General features: G+C 39.7%; 1 protein-coding gene across 3 annotated transcripts in view; it reads left to right on the top strand.

Annotated features, from left to right (window-relative positions):
- The window catches only part of LOC117422900 (syntaxin-binding protein 4), a 37,125-nt gene extending 21,467 nt beyond the window's left edge, over positions 1 to 15,658 (top strand). For 2 of the 3 annotated variants that reach the window (XM_034038133.3, XM_058989753.1), the window contains exons 18-22: positions 313 to 429; positions 922 to 959; positions 3,139 to 3,287; positions 12,682 to 12,739; positions 13,004 to 15,658. In XM_034038133.3, the coding sequence (XP_033894024.3) occupies positions 313 to 429; positions 922 to 959; positions 3,139 to 3,287; positions 12,682 to 12,739; positions 13,004 to 13,118 (477 nt within the window). In that variant the 3' untranslated portion in view covers positions 13,119 to 15,658. Of the gene's footprint in view, positions 1 to 312; positions 430 to 921; positions 960 to 3,138; positions 3,288 to 12,681; positions 12,740 to 13,003 lie in introns of those variants that run through there. The other variant, XR_009307539.1, reaches the window with a different exon arrangement.
- The last annotated feature ends 2,599 nt before the right edge of the window (positions 15,659 to 18,257 follow it).

The raw sequence follows: 18,257 nt of genomic DNA, 5'->3' as shown, positions 1-18,257 counted from the left end.
GTCTTTATTCTGCAAATGAATCAGTGCATGCTGGATTGAACACTGCTGTAAGGTACTGAATAGCGTTGTTTGATGCATCTCTGGTTCAGACAGATCCCTGCACACCCATTTATGAATACCTGCAAATACATTCTCTCTTCAGCTCCTGAAGCCTTTCAGTGCAGCACTATTGTAAATGGCAGTTTATTATTGAGGTTCTCTCTGGGTCCTCAGAAGGGGGAGCTGAAAGTGAAGTCAGTGGTGAAGCGAACGGCTTATTGCAAACGCTGTGAGGAAGGCTCGCTTTAAATTCCATGGTGCTCTTCCTTACAGGACGGGGTGCAAGATCTGAAAAAAAGGGTCGCCGTGCTGGAATGTCAGCTCCGAAAATCAGAGGGCGCCAAGAAAGGGTTTGAGGTGTCCACAGAGAAGCTGCTGCAGTTTGTGGAGGTATTTTAACTGACAGCTTACGGATTTAGAGGCTGCAAAAACACACAAAGAACCAGAGCAAAACCACTTTGATTTGATGTGGATCAGTGTATTTGCACGCTTGGTGCTCAGGGTATTAGCACCAGGCAGACATGGTGCGGCCCCCCCAATACCCACATAGCTCCCCCAGTGAGATCTGATGTGAGGAACCCCCTCTGCCACTCAGTCTTGGGTCGGGTCTGCTGTGCGGAGTTGTCTGGTGCTTCTCTGGTGTGTGAAGTGTGTGGTTGAGGACTGAGTATATCAGTTCTTTTGTGACCGACGGGATGGCTCAAAGTAATGAAAGGGGATTTCTTATTTTGTTTTTATGTACACGTATACTGTAATTGCCTGACGTTAAATATTTGTTACAGCTCTCTATTCTTTTGTGTGCGTTTCTTTTCTAATTGTATTTTTTCAATATGATTTATCTGTTAATTAGGTATATATATGTTTTTGTGTTAATTATTACAGGTTGTGCACGATGTCCTTGCTGAGAATCCAAGTTTTAGGTAAGAAAGAAGAAATGCAATCGTATAATAAGAACTGGAAGATTTAGGCCAGGGTGGCCAAAGTTAATCCTTTCACTCCTGGTCTTTGTTCCAACCCTGTTCCAAATTGAACCAATTAAACCTCCATCCAGACCCTGAAGTAGTTTTACCTGTTAAACCTGGAGTGGAATGGCCCTCCAGGACCTTGACTGGACACCCCTGATTTAGGCAGAGGCATGTAGTGTGTTGCACTGAAATGCATGAAAGTGTTGGACGGATTGGAATGTAATTGGTATGGCAAGTGAAGATTTCTTCATTTCATTGACATTTTTGTGCACAGGTAACCCTCCTGGGAAGTAAGAAAGCACCTGTGCAATTTACTTTGAAACGTGAGACTAGAAAGTTAAAGCTTGTGCTTACACCTGTAGGACCCTAATATGACAAGGAGATCTGCAAACGTCTTCATTCAAAGCTGTTTGCTTTTACATCAAGATTAAAGCACATTCCTTGCTTATGGTGTCACATCTCTGCAAGTACAGTACCTGGCAGTGATTTTTAACAAGCTCCAATTAGCTGCTCCTGCACCTCCATCCATGCACATAGCAAGTGCCTTGATGACCTCTCTGGAGGAATGGGTACTACATTTCCTAATGATAACCCCTGCTGCTTTACAGACCCATTCATTCCCCAGAGCTCTATGATGAGGCTTTCATTTCAGCAGGAGTCGCTCCCTCTAACCACAGCGATTGGTCAAAGAAAGGCAATTGAAAGCTAAAAATAAAAATCAAGGAAATTGAAACAAGCTATGCAAAGTTAGTTCCTTTCGTAACTTGGAGCAAAATTGTCAACTTCACTTAACACGTAACGCTGATGAGTGATTATCACTGTGATCTAAACAGTGGCAGATCTAAATAGTCTCTAACTGTGTGTGTGTGTGTGTGTGTGTGTGTGTGTGTGTAGTTTTACACTTATCAAGGGCCTTGGACAAGGTCCTGTGTTGGCCGATCAGCATTAAGTCACAGCGCCCCCTATGGCAGGGAATAGTCTGGACCAGAGTATCAGGTATGCATCAGATAAATAACCCAAATGTCTCAGCTAAACAAAGAGCAATGATTACATGCGTTTTAATGAGGAGGTTCCAAGAATGATGGGAGTGTAAGTGTTTGTGATCCCAGACTGAATGTTTGATGGGATTGTCTTTTAGAGTGTTGATGTTGTTTTTAATGATGTGAAATGACTGCTGTCTGTTTCTGGTCATCTTGCCGGGACACTCTTGTGAATGAGCCTGGTCTCAATGGGGTTATTCCTGGTTAAAGAATGAGTAAATAAATACATTCAATTCAGTTTGGAGAAGGGAGGCATTCGTAAATATTCATCCTCATGTGTAACATATTAATATGCGAAATACAGATTCATTCCCAGCATTTTGGTGCTTGTTCTTGCAGTATTCTACATTCTGAGTGCCAGGAATGTGTGCTGATATATTGCTTTGCCCTCCAGGGAAATAATAAAATAGTTTTTTGTGTAGGTGGATGGGAACACAGCAATGAGATTGGAAGTTTTGAATTTTAAATACAGTTAAGAGTCGATCATCACTGCAGGCTCCCTTTCTTGCGTCTTTCTTAAAATAGTTTATTAAGGTTTAGGGAGGCTGTGAGTCAGTTCTGCCCCTGCACTGAACATTTTAAACAATACAGCAGCACTGATGGACACCAGACAGTTTCACTCCAGGTTATTAAACTGCTTTCAGAGCCACGGTAGAGCTTGAATTGGTTCAGTTAAACAATTTACAACATAGTTAGAACGAAACACTTGGACTGGAAGAGTCATCTCTTATAACAGATTACCACAGCAAAAGCATAACAAAGTGTAATAAAGCACAGTACAAGCATAGCATAGGTTAGCATTGTATAGCGCAGAAAGGTATGGTAAACGCATATTAGAAAGCATGGTAAACTATAGTAAATGCATAGTATAACTACAGGAAAATCCACCTAATTTATCATGGTACACCCCTTGCAGTTTTTTGATAATACTGCAGTGCAGTGATTTGAATTCTTGTGCTAATGAAATGACATACACTGTTAAAAGCACAATATCAACCAATACATTACGTAATATTCTGCTATATCCAGACACTCTTGCTTTAAAAGCAAAATAAAAATGAAGCAATGATTTTAAATGAATTATTATTTTTCAGTTCTCCGAGTGATCGGAAGCTTGGCATGACTTCCTCTTCTCAAGCGATCGCGAGCAGGATTGGAAGAAAGGGACCGCGGACCACCGCAGCACTCGCACAAGAAGCCAAAGATCTTAGCAGATCTGTTAGATCCATTCTTGAAGTAGATTGTAAGTGATTTTTACGGTTCATACTGCATGCACAATAAATACACTTTATTTGAACAGGAACAATGTGCATCCAACTGTACATATAAGGCTGTCATTTTTATCTTGGGTTGCTGGTGACATTGATAAATTAGTCACGATTTATAGCGCGCTCATGATTTATAGCGCTCTCGTGATTTATAGCGCTCTCGTGATTTATAGCGCTCTCGTGATTTATAGCGCGCTCGTGATTTATAGCGCGCTCATGATTTATAGCGCGCTCATGATTTATAGCGCTCTCATGATTTGTAGCGCTCTCGTGATTTGTCACCAGAAACCCTTGATGGAATTACAACCTTATTATTCACAGTTGGTTGATTATTATTATTATTATTATTATTATTATTATTATTATTATTGAACACAAATAACTGGATCCTGTTCTGTTTCTATTCCCTTTGTAACTCTTGACTGCTGGGTACTATTCCTAAGTGCTGTTTATGCTGTAACTGTGGTTCCAATCCTCCCCTGAAGCATCCTCTCTGAAAGCAATACTAACAGAAAGTAACTAACTTCAATGACACATTCTGCACAGTGAAGTGCTTTACAGTTAAGGAGTTCTTGGTATGATACTGTATCTACAAGGAAAAAATGAACTGGTCCAGCACTAGCACTTCTGAATAAAGGCTTCATTTTAGTAAAGAAAGCAATACGTTTACTAAGACTTTTACTGAAATCCAAACGGCTTATTATTATTTATGTATTTATATAATAATAATAATGGTTATTTTTAATATAGCGCCTTTCACAATAAAAATTGCCGCAAAGCACCAAGTATTTATTTATTTATTTATCTATCTATTAATTAATTAATTAATTAATTTATTTATTTATGTATGTGCATTATTGTGTAGGAAGAAAGACAAGTTCATTTAACAGATCCTAGATCTTGACAACATTATCTTGACCGACACAACCAAAGGCAATTATCCAGAGGTTTAAAAAGAATGAATAAGTGAAACTATACAAACCATTACAATATACTATTGGGTAAGGACTGAATCAGCATCACTGTACAGTGATTGTTGCAAATCCATTGTGTTGCCATTGCTGTTCATCCCGTTCTCTGCTAAGGTTTTGTCCAAGCCGCTGTAAGTTATAGCAAGTAGAAACACTTATTAAACCCCCCCCCCCCCCCCCCCCCCCCCCAGTAATTGCCGGGACGTGCTGTTTTAAAAGCAGGCCAAAAGGAAGAGCTCCTAGTAGCGTTTCATTGTGAAAATGAGAGGGTTATTGAGTGGTACCGTCTCTGCACTGATGGTGTTGCCTGGATACAGTGAAACACATGCAGGCAGAAGGAAGGGCACATCAGAGGAAGGAACGTGGTCTTGTGTTAATGGCTGCTCAGCAGTCTATGAGCAGAGCGGCATTCTGGTATTCTGTGCAGCCAGAACAATAAAGAATGCAATCTGTGGGTCTTCCATAAAACACTGTTCTTTTTAACAACAAAGTCTGGGGATCGTTCATTATCTTATGCTGTTAACCCTAAAGGCTGTGCTCTCTGAGTTACACACACACAGCCCAACCAGCTTTATCTACCTGGATGCTTACATTTCGTATTCTCTTTTTTGTTATTCTTATACTTTTTTAAAATTTTATTTTGACGACAAAACAGTTACACAGTGCTTCTTCATTATAATGTATCCTTATTCCTATGGCAGCGCTGAACAGTATAGCGCAGATTCCCACAGAACATCATTAACCCATGAAGTGCCATTGTCCTCATTTGTTTTTAATTGGCATCTCCCTGTTATTTTAACTTTCTCTTTGACTATGTTGTTATGATAGCACAGTCTAATTTTGTTAACCGCAAACGTTAACTCTAAATGAAATCTATCAAATGACATAAAAACAGCCTGTGTTCTGATTTAGTTCAAAGAAAAATGAATTTGGAATTGAATAGGCTCATACTGCACACTTAAGTGGATTTCGTTTTCATATTTGATTCGCCAGCTATTGTTGTTTGGAATGGAATTGAAAAATAAGCCCCTCAGTAGAGTTTTATCCTCTAGAGAGGGATTGACTGTTACAGATGTAAAAATTACTGATGTAATTAACCCTGTTAAACTTGTATCCATACTTGCTGTTGTACACTGTTTTCAGATGCAACCAAGGATGTCTGCATTGCCCACTACAGGAATTTTACAACTTTTAGCACACACTATACATACTGTAGGTAATCATACTAGAAACGCCAGATTTGAAGCCTTTACATTGTTTTCATTTTAGGAACAGACGATGTTGAATAATGACATTGGGGGTGGAAAAAAACAACACATTTTTTCATACCAGGGCTAGCCAATTATCTACTCTTTTCCGACTGCTGCTACTGAAAACAGGCAATAGATTTGGGGTTTGTTATGTCATCCAGAACATGAATCACCCATGGGTTTCATGTGACTGCTTCAGAAAAATGAAGGACTTTAATGGTTCTGCATTTACTGCAGAAAGTGTCTCAAATGCAATGTAATTTAAATACAAATCGAGGTTTTGACAGCACATGGTTATGGGTAGGCTTGGTGCTTTCCATCGTTTATGTCTCACAAACACTGTAATAAATCACTCACCTTTTAGAGTACTTCTTTGTCTGGGTTTCTCTGGAACACCATGAAACCTATAATTTATACAACAGGTTTCTCCACATCATTTCTCGGCATGATTGGGTGGGGTGGAGATACTGGTATCCAAATTCAACAATAGGAATGCATCAGGTAGGATTGGCACCTGTGGTATTTGCTTTGTTCTTGGATATCTCAACCCTTGCTTTATTTGATCAGGAACAAAGAATAAGTTGAAAACGATCGCATTGAGTAGCAAAGCCTCTGCAACCAGTTGCACACTTTGCAGGTTTCATGATGTTTCAATAAAAAACTAGCGTTACCATATGAGTCCATGTTCACTGGGGCAGTTTGGGACAGTCCAGGCTTTTTAACTTGTACCCCAGTGCATTCTGGTAAGTGTAGTCCTTCTTTTTAAAGAAAAAAAAAAAAAAAAAACAGGTGAAAGGGTCCAGAGACAGGTAAAACGTACCAGAATGCACTGCAACGTGAGTTGAAAATCCTGAACTGTCCCTATGGTAACCTGGGGGGGGGGGGGGCTGTAGTTCTTTGTATTAACACTGTTGCCTTGTATTTCAGCAGTGGAAACTGTTCAATAAATTCTGTACAGAAACTGCTTTGGTTTTTGATATTGTTATTAATATGTATTACTAAGTAGTAGTAGCTGTGGTTGTTGTGTTTCTTAGTTGTAGTAGTGGTAGTGTGTTTATTAAGGTGTTATTTTGTTTGTCAGGTATTACTACTGAACGCTAGTAAATCAGAATGGGGTTTGAAGTGACTGAACACAGTAATGTACCACAAAGGGATAGCTCTTTAGTGCAGACCTGTATACAGACCCTGCTGCAATATATCTCTGCTGGATTTATAGAGCTTTGTCAGCCTGGAATGGATCAACCAAGCATGGGTATATCCAGCGAGGGATACATTTTCATTATTCCACTGAAGTGCAATAACATGCTTACCGGGACTAGTTTCGAATGTGTCTTTGCTTCCATTCCAATCCAGTGGGGTGCTGCTGACATTGACAGACTGAGCTCAAGGATCCATCTAAATAGACCAGGCCATAAACAGGGTTGGAAAAGAATCCCGCATCGAAGCACAGTCTGTTGAAAATGACAGCAAAGATGAAATAATCCCTGAATTTATTGATCTAATATACATTTTATTGCCATTTATTTTTAAAATATGCTTGTGGCATAAACAGCATATTGAATGATCTCTCGTGGTATATTGTTTTTATTTGCCTTAGGAGGATGTCCTTCCATAAGCTGGGAAGTCCTCCTAAAACAAACAAAAACCGTGTATACCACGTACGATCATTCAGTATCATCTGTTTATCCTAGGATTACCCTACAAATATGCGGTTCATGAAATCCAGGTACTGTGAAAAGCTGTGGCTTATCACTGCAGGGTATAGGTGAACAAATCAACCCACAGTGATGTTAGGGGTCAATAAATCCACCCTCTAGAGCAAAATAACGGTAGCATTAGTGTAAAGGACAGTCTTGCATTCAGATCTGCTGCTGATAAGAACATTGGAATAAAGTCCCAACAAGAAAAACAAGCATGTTTGAAAACTCCCTCCCCTGTTGCTGCTGTTCAAGCTGCGTTGCTGGTCGTTATTATTTTTGTATTATTTGTTTGTGATCGGACACGGCCCACACAGCTGTCAGTCTTGTGCAGCACTAGCAAAGGGTTCTTTCGGCTCATGAAGGTCAGTAGTTACCACTGGGACTGCAGATGCTGCTGTGTCGCATTGCATTACTTCTTTCGGAACAGGCAGAAATTCATCTTGCAGCTCCACGCCCCGAAGCTCAGGAAGAACACATGTTTCTCTAAAATATATCGAAAGCCACATATCTGTGTAATGAATTATTTATTAATTTATTGCTCACCGTATGCTAATTCAAATGATACCTGGTTTCACTTTTCCCTCCTGATTTATAATATTCTAAGATTCATTTTAAAAATGTGTAATAAGTTGCAGGATGCTGTTATTATGAAGAATAGCAGACACCGGGGCAGGCTGTCGAAAGACTATCCTGAACTGGAGGAACCATCCTTCCTCTCAGGCAACCTCAGTCCACTGAAGACTAATTTGAAACTCGTGTATAGATTCGTAGCCAGGCCTCTGGGGGTCACGAGCCAACATGCTTTTCCCCCAGACGTTGCACCCCTCCACCTAACCCCCCCCCAAACTCAAGTAGCGAGAAATCAGGAGACTGCAGGTGACAGTGCTTAGTGGACAGACGCATGGTCCTTCTGGACAGGTGACTTTAAGCAGCATGAAAGTCTTAAAAAAGTTAAAAATCAAAGCCTGGTAATGTTACACATAACAGCTGCACTGTGCCATGCTGTCAGGCAGTCGTCATCCTCTCAGAGTTCATTTAAACCCTTCATTTATTGATTTATTTTTGCTTGATCCTTTGCTTGATTCTTTTCCCACCCACTGAGTTTAAAATTATGAGTACAAATAAATGGGTCCCACAGAATTCGCAGTGCAATGGGACCTCCCCCCAGTTTGTTAGCTGTAGTGTGATACAAAATAAGCAAAGGTGATTTGATTATGTGCATTTAAATATTGACATTTAGACATACAGTACTTGCATAAATAAATAAATAAATAACACTGATTGCTTGTCCTCCCTGACTTGATATTACCCCTCATCAGAAGTGTGTGCTCTCAAAGAAGGTAAACTGGGATCTGCAGACAAGTCTTATTTGCTTTCAGCATTTACTGTAAGTTGTGTACAGTAACTTGAAGCACCTGCACTGTTTGCACACACTTGAGCTGGTTTTTCCCACTGCTTCATATGTGATGCGTGATTAAAAGCTGCAGACTTTGATAGACTGGTGGTAGATTCTCAGTTGGTAGGTGCTTCTAAGACTGCGCAAATCACTACTGATGTTTAACAAAGGAACGGGCTGAAAAACAGAAAATTGTTGCAGATATCCACCCACAGGAGGAATGTTTGGTAGTGTTAGCTCTTTGCTGCAGCAGCCTGAAGAAAAAACCCTAGACCCTCTGGCAGTGCAGGGTGCGGTGCTGGAGTTGCAATGTGACTTAGCATAGTCCTGGCATCAGCACAAAATTAAAGGAGAGTAAAAACAATGGGGATTTTGTTTTATTTATTTTTTTGTCAGTCCTAATTTAAAGTGCATTCATTTTTTGTCTAACCCGTTTTACATCTAGGTTCATCTATCCCAATACTGCACAGTGAAAAAAGCTTGCAAGACTAATGCATGTTGTCATGAATGGAAAACCGTGGCTTTGAGTATGTAATGTGTCCCAGCTTGGTAGGGATATACTGGATAATTAGCTGTAGACTTTTAAAGAAAGCATTTACATTTCTTTCAGGAATTAGAATATGCAGCCACCCGCTGTACTAAGTAAAGAATTGTACAGGAAAACCTTAAAGGGAACTGATTTTAGCCATAATGTGGACCCTTATGTACTGATTGTGTCCATCAGTCTGTCACACTCACATGGGGGATGTGATAACTGCCTTGATTTTTTTATTTTTTGGTGGTGAATCTTCTCAAAACCATTATCATACCTCCTTGACTCCAGTAGTTATTTTGGATTGGGTATAAATTTAAAAAAGAAAAAAAAAAAATTCTACTGGGCACTTCTTTCCAAATATTTAACTCTTTAGGTACAGAGGCATATGTGTCCCACAAATAGAAATGATGCTGACTTTCTTATTTTTGCAATGAGGTGCACGAAACAGGGTTTAAAATGTACTGATGGGCTGGATCTGGTCATCCACATTTTCAGTTTGTGATGCTTGAGTTGCTCTCTAATGTATCTTAAGAAGAAACTGTTTGAACAGCTGCTCAATTCCTTGTGCACCTTACGTGGCTAATCTTTTGATGATTGTAGTCTGAGATGATGACCTGTGGTAAGTGGCTATGGGGAAGATACAAACTAGAAAAACACATGAAAATGAGAAATGCCACGGTTTTCATTAGAATGTCCCATTACTACGTAGTTAAAAGATCTTTTGGCTTAAGTTTTTAATTTTTTTTGTTTTTCTTGACTTGCATTAGCCTGGCACAATAGCCGACTCTTCCGTAATTAAGAGGTGGAAATTCTGACTTCAGTCACTTAGCGGAAATGTTTCTAGCAATATCGTTTGTTTTTTTTTGTAAAATCTGGGAGGAAGAAAATGGCACAGTAACCAGATCATTTATTTGTTAGCCTTGCAGTCTTGTCAAACAGGCCACAAGGTCCGGCCTCATCTTAGCACTGTATGTTGACATGTTGTTGGAAATCAAGTCGGGAACCTCACAGGAGTCCTGCTGGAATGTGGCATTTCTTTATTTTTATAGAATACCAAACTGTTCTAGTTTTAAATCAGGTACCCTTGGAAGAAGACTGCAAAAGCTGTAACAGTATAGAACAGGGAAGGCATTACATGCACAGTCCTACACTACTGTTAGTGCTTAATAAGATTTTATTTTTTGTAATTTGTTAAAAGCATTACTTCTATAAGCCTACAATAATGAATGGATCAGGAGTTAAAAAGAAAGAAAAGCTGTGTTTCTCTGAAGCAGCTAGCATCTCGCTAGATTCAAGTGGGCAGCAGTGTGGAGTAGTGGTTAGGGCTCTGGGCTCTTGACCAGAGGGTCGTGGGTTCAATCCCAGGTGGGGGGACACTGCTGCTGTACCCTTGAGCAAGGTACTTTACCTAGATTGCTCAGTAAAAAAAAAAAAAAACTGTATAAATGGGTAATTATATGTAAAAAAAATAATATGATATAATTGTAACAATTGTAAGTCGCCCTGGATAAGGGCGTCTGCTAAGAAAATAATAATAATAGCTGTTCTGTTAATTATTGTTGTGTAAGCTTGTTTTTCTGTTCTCCGCGACCCAGTTGTATGATTACTGTGGTGTTCCTTTCAGTAACCTGCAACGATCACAAAGTCTCAGTTTCTAGCCGTCTACCTTTTCAATTTATTATTGGATTTATATAACCAAAAACAGTAAGGTTTCCACCATGTTGACCAAAAACCCATATACCAGATTTAGTTCAAGTTATTTTGAAAGCTTGACTTCAGTTTATTAAAGTCATTTGAACAGCAGCAATTACAGAATGCAGTGTGCAGTGTGCCACCCAACTGCACCTCACAGCTCTGCAAGCGGACTCCAATACCAGCACCCAGAAAGACAACCAGTGCACGCATATAATCACATCATAGTAACCACACAGCGCCCGAAAGGTTAACAACTATTTGTAGAAAATCTCGAGTTTATCAGGAAATGCAATCCGAAACATCTGTAGGAGACGAGGCGTGTACAGAAAGGATCGTGGAGCTATGGAAGAGTGTAGCGAATGGGTGCCATGGAATAGAGTAGAGTCTGCCATGATTGTGAAAGAAATGATTTAGTGACAAGCTATATGCTGGAAAGCAAGAGGTCTGTAGGTTTAGAACATGCTTTCTTCTCCTTGTTTCCCTTAAGTGGCTTACTTGACTAATTTCCAGCAATTCAATCTAAGAGTTGTGCTGACAAATGGCACATGAGCATTCAAATCATGCATCCACGTACAGTATTATAACAATTACAGCATGTCCTTTACAAAATCAGTGGTCATTAATTCTACGCTTAAATCCATTTATAATCGGCACAGCTTGAAATCTCACTGGGTGTTTTTACAACCCAATGCTCCCTTTCCCATCTCCGTAAGGACTGTAGGAGCCATGGACTAGGTCCGATCTGCTTGATGCTCTTATTGTTTTGCTGCAGAGATTGTGGGTGTTTTAAAGTTGTGGGCACGATTCTCAAACTCAGTATTGCACCTCTGTAATTGTCAGCGTACATCATTATTTGTATGCTAATCGTTTTAATCGCTAACCTTAATGTAGACATTGTATCCTGCATAAGCCTACTAATTCTCCTACAATACATCACTCTTACATAAGTTATGAGGACATGCTTAAAGAACGGAATCTATTCAGCCTAGAACAAAGTAACTTTTTTTTTTTTTTTTTTTTTTAGAACAAAATCAAATACATTGAGGCATAATATGTTATTGGCGCAGTAAAAACCTCTTGATCTGAACAGCTGAGTTCCTGTAAGATTGTCATATCGGCAACATGAAACAGATTTGTAAAAATAACTAAATTGTTTAACAGTCGCATGACAGCCAGAGGTTCTTAACTCTGAATATCCTTGGAATCCAGGGTCTGTTTGAGAATTCAACATTCCAGATCAAGAGTCTTCAGCAATGGCTGAGGTGCAGTACTGTACTGTACTGTACTGCCCAGACTACATACCAGAGATGGAGGCATAGTTTTAGAAAATGTTCTAATGCAACAAGTTGTCAGGGGGCTGTTTGGGTAACAGAGGTGTCTGTAAAATCCAAATCTGGATTAACAAGGTCTTTCCGCACTGTAATTAGTAACATCCAATGACTTTTACAGTGCACTTTGCTCTGTGTTATTGTGTGTAACACACTGCATTCAGAGTAATGCCTGTTCATCTGCATCTGCAGTAGGGTTTTCTAGTACATTGGACACGTAAGCAGGACGTGTAAAGTGACACTCAGATGATTACAGCAATCTGCAACATGATTCAAGCCATTTGTTCCTAAACTTTCAAATAAAGTTGAACTGGGTGATCTTTTTTCTGTTTGTGAACACTCAGTCTGTGTATGTATGTGTTCAAATTAGGTTCTGCTGTTGAATCAGACTGAAAGCTAGTGACATGCATTGGATGGAGTTTAGCTTTTCCTTTGTTTGTTATTCCAGTGTTTGGCAGCTGGTTTTTAATGGCAGGTGTGGGTTTCTCTTTCAGGTCTGCCGTACGGCTGGGAGGAAGCGTACACAGCAGACGGGATCAAGTACTATATTAAGTAAGTACAGCCCCTGTAGAATGTACAGTGGAACGCTTGATTTCTGTAGAATGTACAGTGGAACGCTTGATTTCTGTAGAATGTACAGTGGAACGCTTGATTTCTGTAGAATGTACAGTGGAACGCTTGATTTCTGTAGAATGTACAGTGGAACGCTACATCTGCAACTGGGGACAGCAGTGCCTCACACAGCACTGCCCGTTACATCTGCACCTGGCTGCAGGAACTCATAACGTCTCTTTTTCTCTTTCTTTTTTGCTCCAGCCATGTGACGCAGACGACCTCGTGGGTCCACCCTGTGACCAGTGCACTCGGTCTGTCTCACTCGGAGAGAGACGGAGAGGGCTTCACCAGAGACCTCCAGGAGCACAGAAGTTAACCCAAAAATCCGAACCCCGCTACGTATCCCATTCCCATTGTGCTTCTCTGGCCCTTGCTTACCTCCAGTACTCCTACACACACCATTCACAAACTGCAGGTGTTATGCCTGGTTTAGTACAGTGCACAGTGCAGTACCATATACAGTTTGTTTCATTATGATTGTTTTCATAGAGAGAAAATAGTCAATGTAAGTTGGCAAAGTAATCCAATGTGTTTTCACAGACCCCTGTCAGCACTAATCATGGGCTTCTTACCTTAGGAAAACCATGATTAGTGTTAATCAGGGTTCTGTGAGACTAGCTGTAAAATCTTAAGTTTTTAATATTTCAGTTTAACTTTTTTAAAATTTTTTTACCAGCACCATGATGTATTTATTATTCAAACACTATCCAGGTTTTAAAGATCCTAACATGAATTGGTAAGAATTACGTTCCTTAACTGTTTTTTTTTTTTGGTTTTTTTGAGCTGTAACTCTTAGACTCTGAAGGGCTGGTTCAGAAATGACCCGCACCAGAGTGGACCCCCTCCTCCCCTCTTTGTTGCATCTTTCAGTTTTCAGGTTATAACACTCTGGATCTTTTAATGTACCACTAAGCTGTGATGCCCTTGACCATAAGGTTTCTTTTTGTTTTAATTATGTGTTGTTGCAATTCCACCTCATCAGTTAAGGTCAGTGTAGACGCCACTCATGTGTGCAGTGTTTGACATTAACACAGGGGTCGGCTTCCTTTGGGCTTACGGTTCATTCGGTTTCAGGACTTTGTTCTTACCAGAGCTTTAACAACTCAGTTGATTTCCAGCAGCAGTAAGGTCAGTTGTATAATTATGGAACTGGTTGACACAAAGTCCTCCAGTGGAATGAAAGAACCAAGTTTCCCTAACCCCTGTTTAAACACAAGCCATGTGGATATAATAAAGCTTGTATGAATGTATATATTGTATAATTAGTTGTAGAGTACGCTTTCAAAGCTAAGCGAGAGTTGTTGACGGTTTTCAAGCGAGAAAGAATCTGTGCCAAGTAGCCAAAAGTGTTTTGTTTCTTTTCACCTGTGACCTAACGGTAGAACTGCTGCACGCAGTCCAGGCCGTTTCCATGTTCCATTGACAGAAGCAAAGGGTCAGACAAAAACACGGTGCAAATGATGTCGACTTAATCAAAAAGAATACAAAGTTAAACATACAGTCTTATTATTCTGAATTGGGATACGCCCCAAACTGCATCTTTAAACTTGAATCTGCACACAATGGACCCTGATTGTTTTTAAAGTCCTAATAGGAAATTGCATGATTACGTGAACGTCGGCCACATTTAGAGCCTTTTGATTTCCAGATCCTACAAGTAAACACTGCCTTGCATTCATCAAAGAGCTAGTTTGAGTCAGGCCTCAAGTGCCCTGTTTTAAAGCTCGGGCAAAGCCATTCGAAGAGGAATGAAACCATTTTAACAGTACAATAGACTCTCGCCAATCCAAACCTGCTGGTCCCAACTGTGCTGTCACTGGAATCATGCTGTTATAATGAATGTCATGCGGATTGCTGCTGTAGTAAATGCACGTCAATATCCTACGTGACGAGTGTGTAAAACATATCCCATTGTCTCTGTATGTGTTGTTCATGTTGTTATTCCACATTTCTAATGACTGGACATGTTAGTGTGGTGCAGATTCTGATTGGTGAGAGGCTGCTGTGGAAAGCAAGCAGGTTGTTATTTGATAGTTTTAATCTGGTTGCAGTTATTTTATTTTGTTTTTTGAATGTAATTCAAAAATAGGACCCTGCTTGATATGAAAAAGCATTGAACGTTTTCTCATCGGGATCACATTGAAATGATATGAAGCCAACATCAACCCAAACATTCCACACCATGTTTATTCAAAACAGTATTTTACAAGTCGCAGAATTCAAATGCAGTTTCTTTTACTGTTCATTTCAGTGATATTTAGTGATATAGTGGTTTAAAGAGTTTTGCCTGCATTATGGATGTTTTCACATTTGAAAGCTAAAAATACATTTTGAAATGGACATTTTAAACACATTTGAAGTGTATAATACAGGTTAAAGTTCTTGCAGGTTTACCTCAGCATAAGGTTTTTGTTTAAATGTCTCTCTTCTCCCAAGTAAAACAAAAAATACACATGATATTAAATAAGCAGTCTCCGGTGAACACAGGCAAAGGATGGTCCATACCGAGTGACAGATCAAACAGATGGATCAAACCGGCCACATATACATACATACATACATACATACATACATACATACATACATTTACTTGGGCAGTATATCCTGTGGATTAACATGAGGAGGTTGACTGGTATGAATGCTTGAATGTTGAAACCTTTATTGTGCAATTTGTATATGTTTTTCTTGTCATTTTATTTCTGTTACACCACGCACTGTATTTATTTCTTTTTTTAAATGTGTTTAGTGATATGCTTTTAAAACTTGTTGTTTTTATTGCACAGCGGATGGTATGGTGTGGTTAATTAATGTATACCTTATGGCTGTCAACAGGCATAATAAACCATGTATCCAATATTGGTTTGCTTTTGACTATTGCTGCTTTTCATTGTCAAATACACGTCTACAATACATTGCGCATCTTTTATGCAGGAAAATAATAAAAGTGATGGCAATACATATTATTTTGTCCTCCTAACAGTTATATTAATGCTTTGCCAAGTTAGAACAAGGCATTAGCACAATTTTTACAGCTTGTAAAAACGCCTCCAGTGAAGTTACCAAACAAGTAATAACTCAGGTATTTCACTTCGGGGCTTGTGCTTAGTCTGGAATTGGTTCTTTATGCATTAAGAATTGTAATTGGGTTTTTTCACGAATCACAATTTGGAGTAAATAGCGTTGAGAATCGAGCGCTCTGTGTAATACTATTTCTTTTTTATTCATTCAGACACTTGATAAATACACATCCTTCCCAGAGTCAGAAAGGCTGCTGTGAATCCCAGAACACAGCCACGTTTACCTGCAGACGGTACAGCGGCTGGTCATGCATTGACGCAGCAATAGCGGGCGATTTGATAGTATATAATATATAAGGCATTTAGCAAATGCAGTAATCCTCTTAACTATGCTTCTACCAGGACAGACCTGAACAGCGTGTGGCCCCTGGGGATGAAAGCATTGATCCCAACAGATGTTATAAAAGGATTGATTGTCGATCAAAGCAAACAGCAATTTGTTTCCAAACCGTGCCACTGTGCATAAGTACTCGAATTGAGAAGCTGTCAGCAAGCGACCGCTGGTTTTTTGAAAGCAATGCATGCTTTATATCTTTATCATTCCACAGCAGCTATTACAGGAACAAAGACCATCATGCCACAGACACATTTTGCGGCACTTTTAACAGCATGCTAAAGAATAAGCCGTAATGTATGTACAGTACATAAAGGAACAAGCCTGTAGCAAATGCAGACAGGTGATCGTTATATTTATGATACAGAATATAAGCAAGAGGTTTCTGGATGTGCTGCAGTATTTGAAATATGGGGTGAGAATTTTATGAGTGTAGATTTCGCTCTCGGAAAGAATGCCAATGACAAAGAATGTTGAACGTTTAAACCACAACAGAATCTGCAAAATCCGATTGAATATGTTAATATCATTGTCATATTATTATTTATTATTATTATTATTATTATTTCAATTGCAATTACTTAGAATGTGTTTATAAGTGTTTGGTGGCTGCCTCTCATCAAGTTTCCCGTGCACTCTTTGTATGACTGACCCACTTTGACATTGCAAAGAGTGCGCTAGAAACCCACTCTTGGCTTGATTAGAGGCAGATTAGTACAACACTTTTAAAGATACAGCAGAATGCATCTTCCTGTTCAAATCCACGTTTGCATCCAAGCCAGTAGTCACAATACTTAATGATCTGATTGGTTGGAAAGGTAGTGATGGTGTATAATTATGCATAGTCACTCTGCATAATACAAGAGTATTCTGAATGCTGTCTTTTTATGACCAGGAGTTTATATTGTATCCTATAAAATGGTAGCATTCCACACATGCCTGGGTTCCAAATCCTGTGGTTTTCATGACTACAGCCAAGAAATCATTAAATTCCAACAAACAAGCAAAAAGAGGTGCATAAAAATACCTTAGAAGTTTTTTTTTTTTTTCGCACTTCTTATTAGTGTCCCTCACTCTAGAAGAGAGGAGTTTAGTTCTGAGTGTTTGTGGCTGGTACTGTCAAACCTGAAGGATGTGCTGTTATAGCCTGGGGCTGTTCGCTCACTGGAGCTGAGAGGTCTGGTCTAGATGAACAGAATAATGACAGTGGAGCGATACTGCTTCATCCTGGTGCAACATGGCCTTCCCTGAGGAAGGTGTAGTAATGAGGGGGCTCGATCACAAACATAGCACACGCATCATTAACTTTCTATGGTGACATTCAATTCAATCAAGAGGTAAAGTATCAATGTGTTTCAAACGAAGGTCTTGGGTCCTGCTGGCTTTGCGCTGTATTGTTTTTTAATTGAGTCAGCCTTTCAGAGAGGAAAGTCATAGATGGAGAAATGACCTCTGCAGATTCCTGATGCTGATCTGATTTTTCGAACCTACGGCAATAATCCTCAGGTGTCAAAGCCATCAGACTTGGACCCGATGTGGACCAGGCTGTAGCAGAATGGACTTTCCCCAGATCTGCAGTCCGGCTAGCGTGATCGAGTCAATGGGACCCACTGAATGCCAAGCTAGGTACGTGGTTAGCCATGTGTACTGCAATATAATGAGCAGGGTCAATCCAGATGGTCATTTGTGGTCTTGCTTATTTTGTTATTGATGAGCTACTGAACAGTACTGTGTAATATATTTTTGATACTGTATAGATGTTGTTTTCAGCTGTCTCATTTTCCCTTTTCAGGTTGCATCTTTAGTCCTAAGGGTGGTTCAAGTCTGCAGCTGCTTATCATTCCAGCAGATATTTTCACTCCACATCTGGTTCCATTATTATGCTGCATAAACCATATGCCTGAGCTATCTGCCTGTGGAGCTGCAGTTCTTTGCAGCAGCTTATCTGCAGTTAAGGCTTTGAAGTAACTCTATTTGAAGCAGAGATGACCTACTGGACAGGGAAATAACATTGACCGACAGAGCGACTGGGCGAATTGCACTG

The sequence above is a fragment of the Acipenser ruthenus genome, chromosome 17 (assembly GCF_902713425.1).
Source record: "Acipenser ruthenus chromosome 17, fAciRut3.2 maternal haplotype, whole genome shotgun sequence".
Lineage (NCBI taxonomy): Eukaryota > Metazoa > Chordata > Actinopteri > Acipenseriformes > Acipenseridae > Acipenser > Acipenser ruthenus.
The sequence above is the reverse complement of the archived record's forward strand: the minus strand, read 5'-3'. Positions and strand labels throughout refer to the sequence as shown.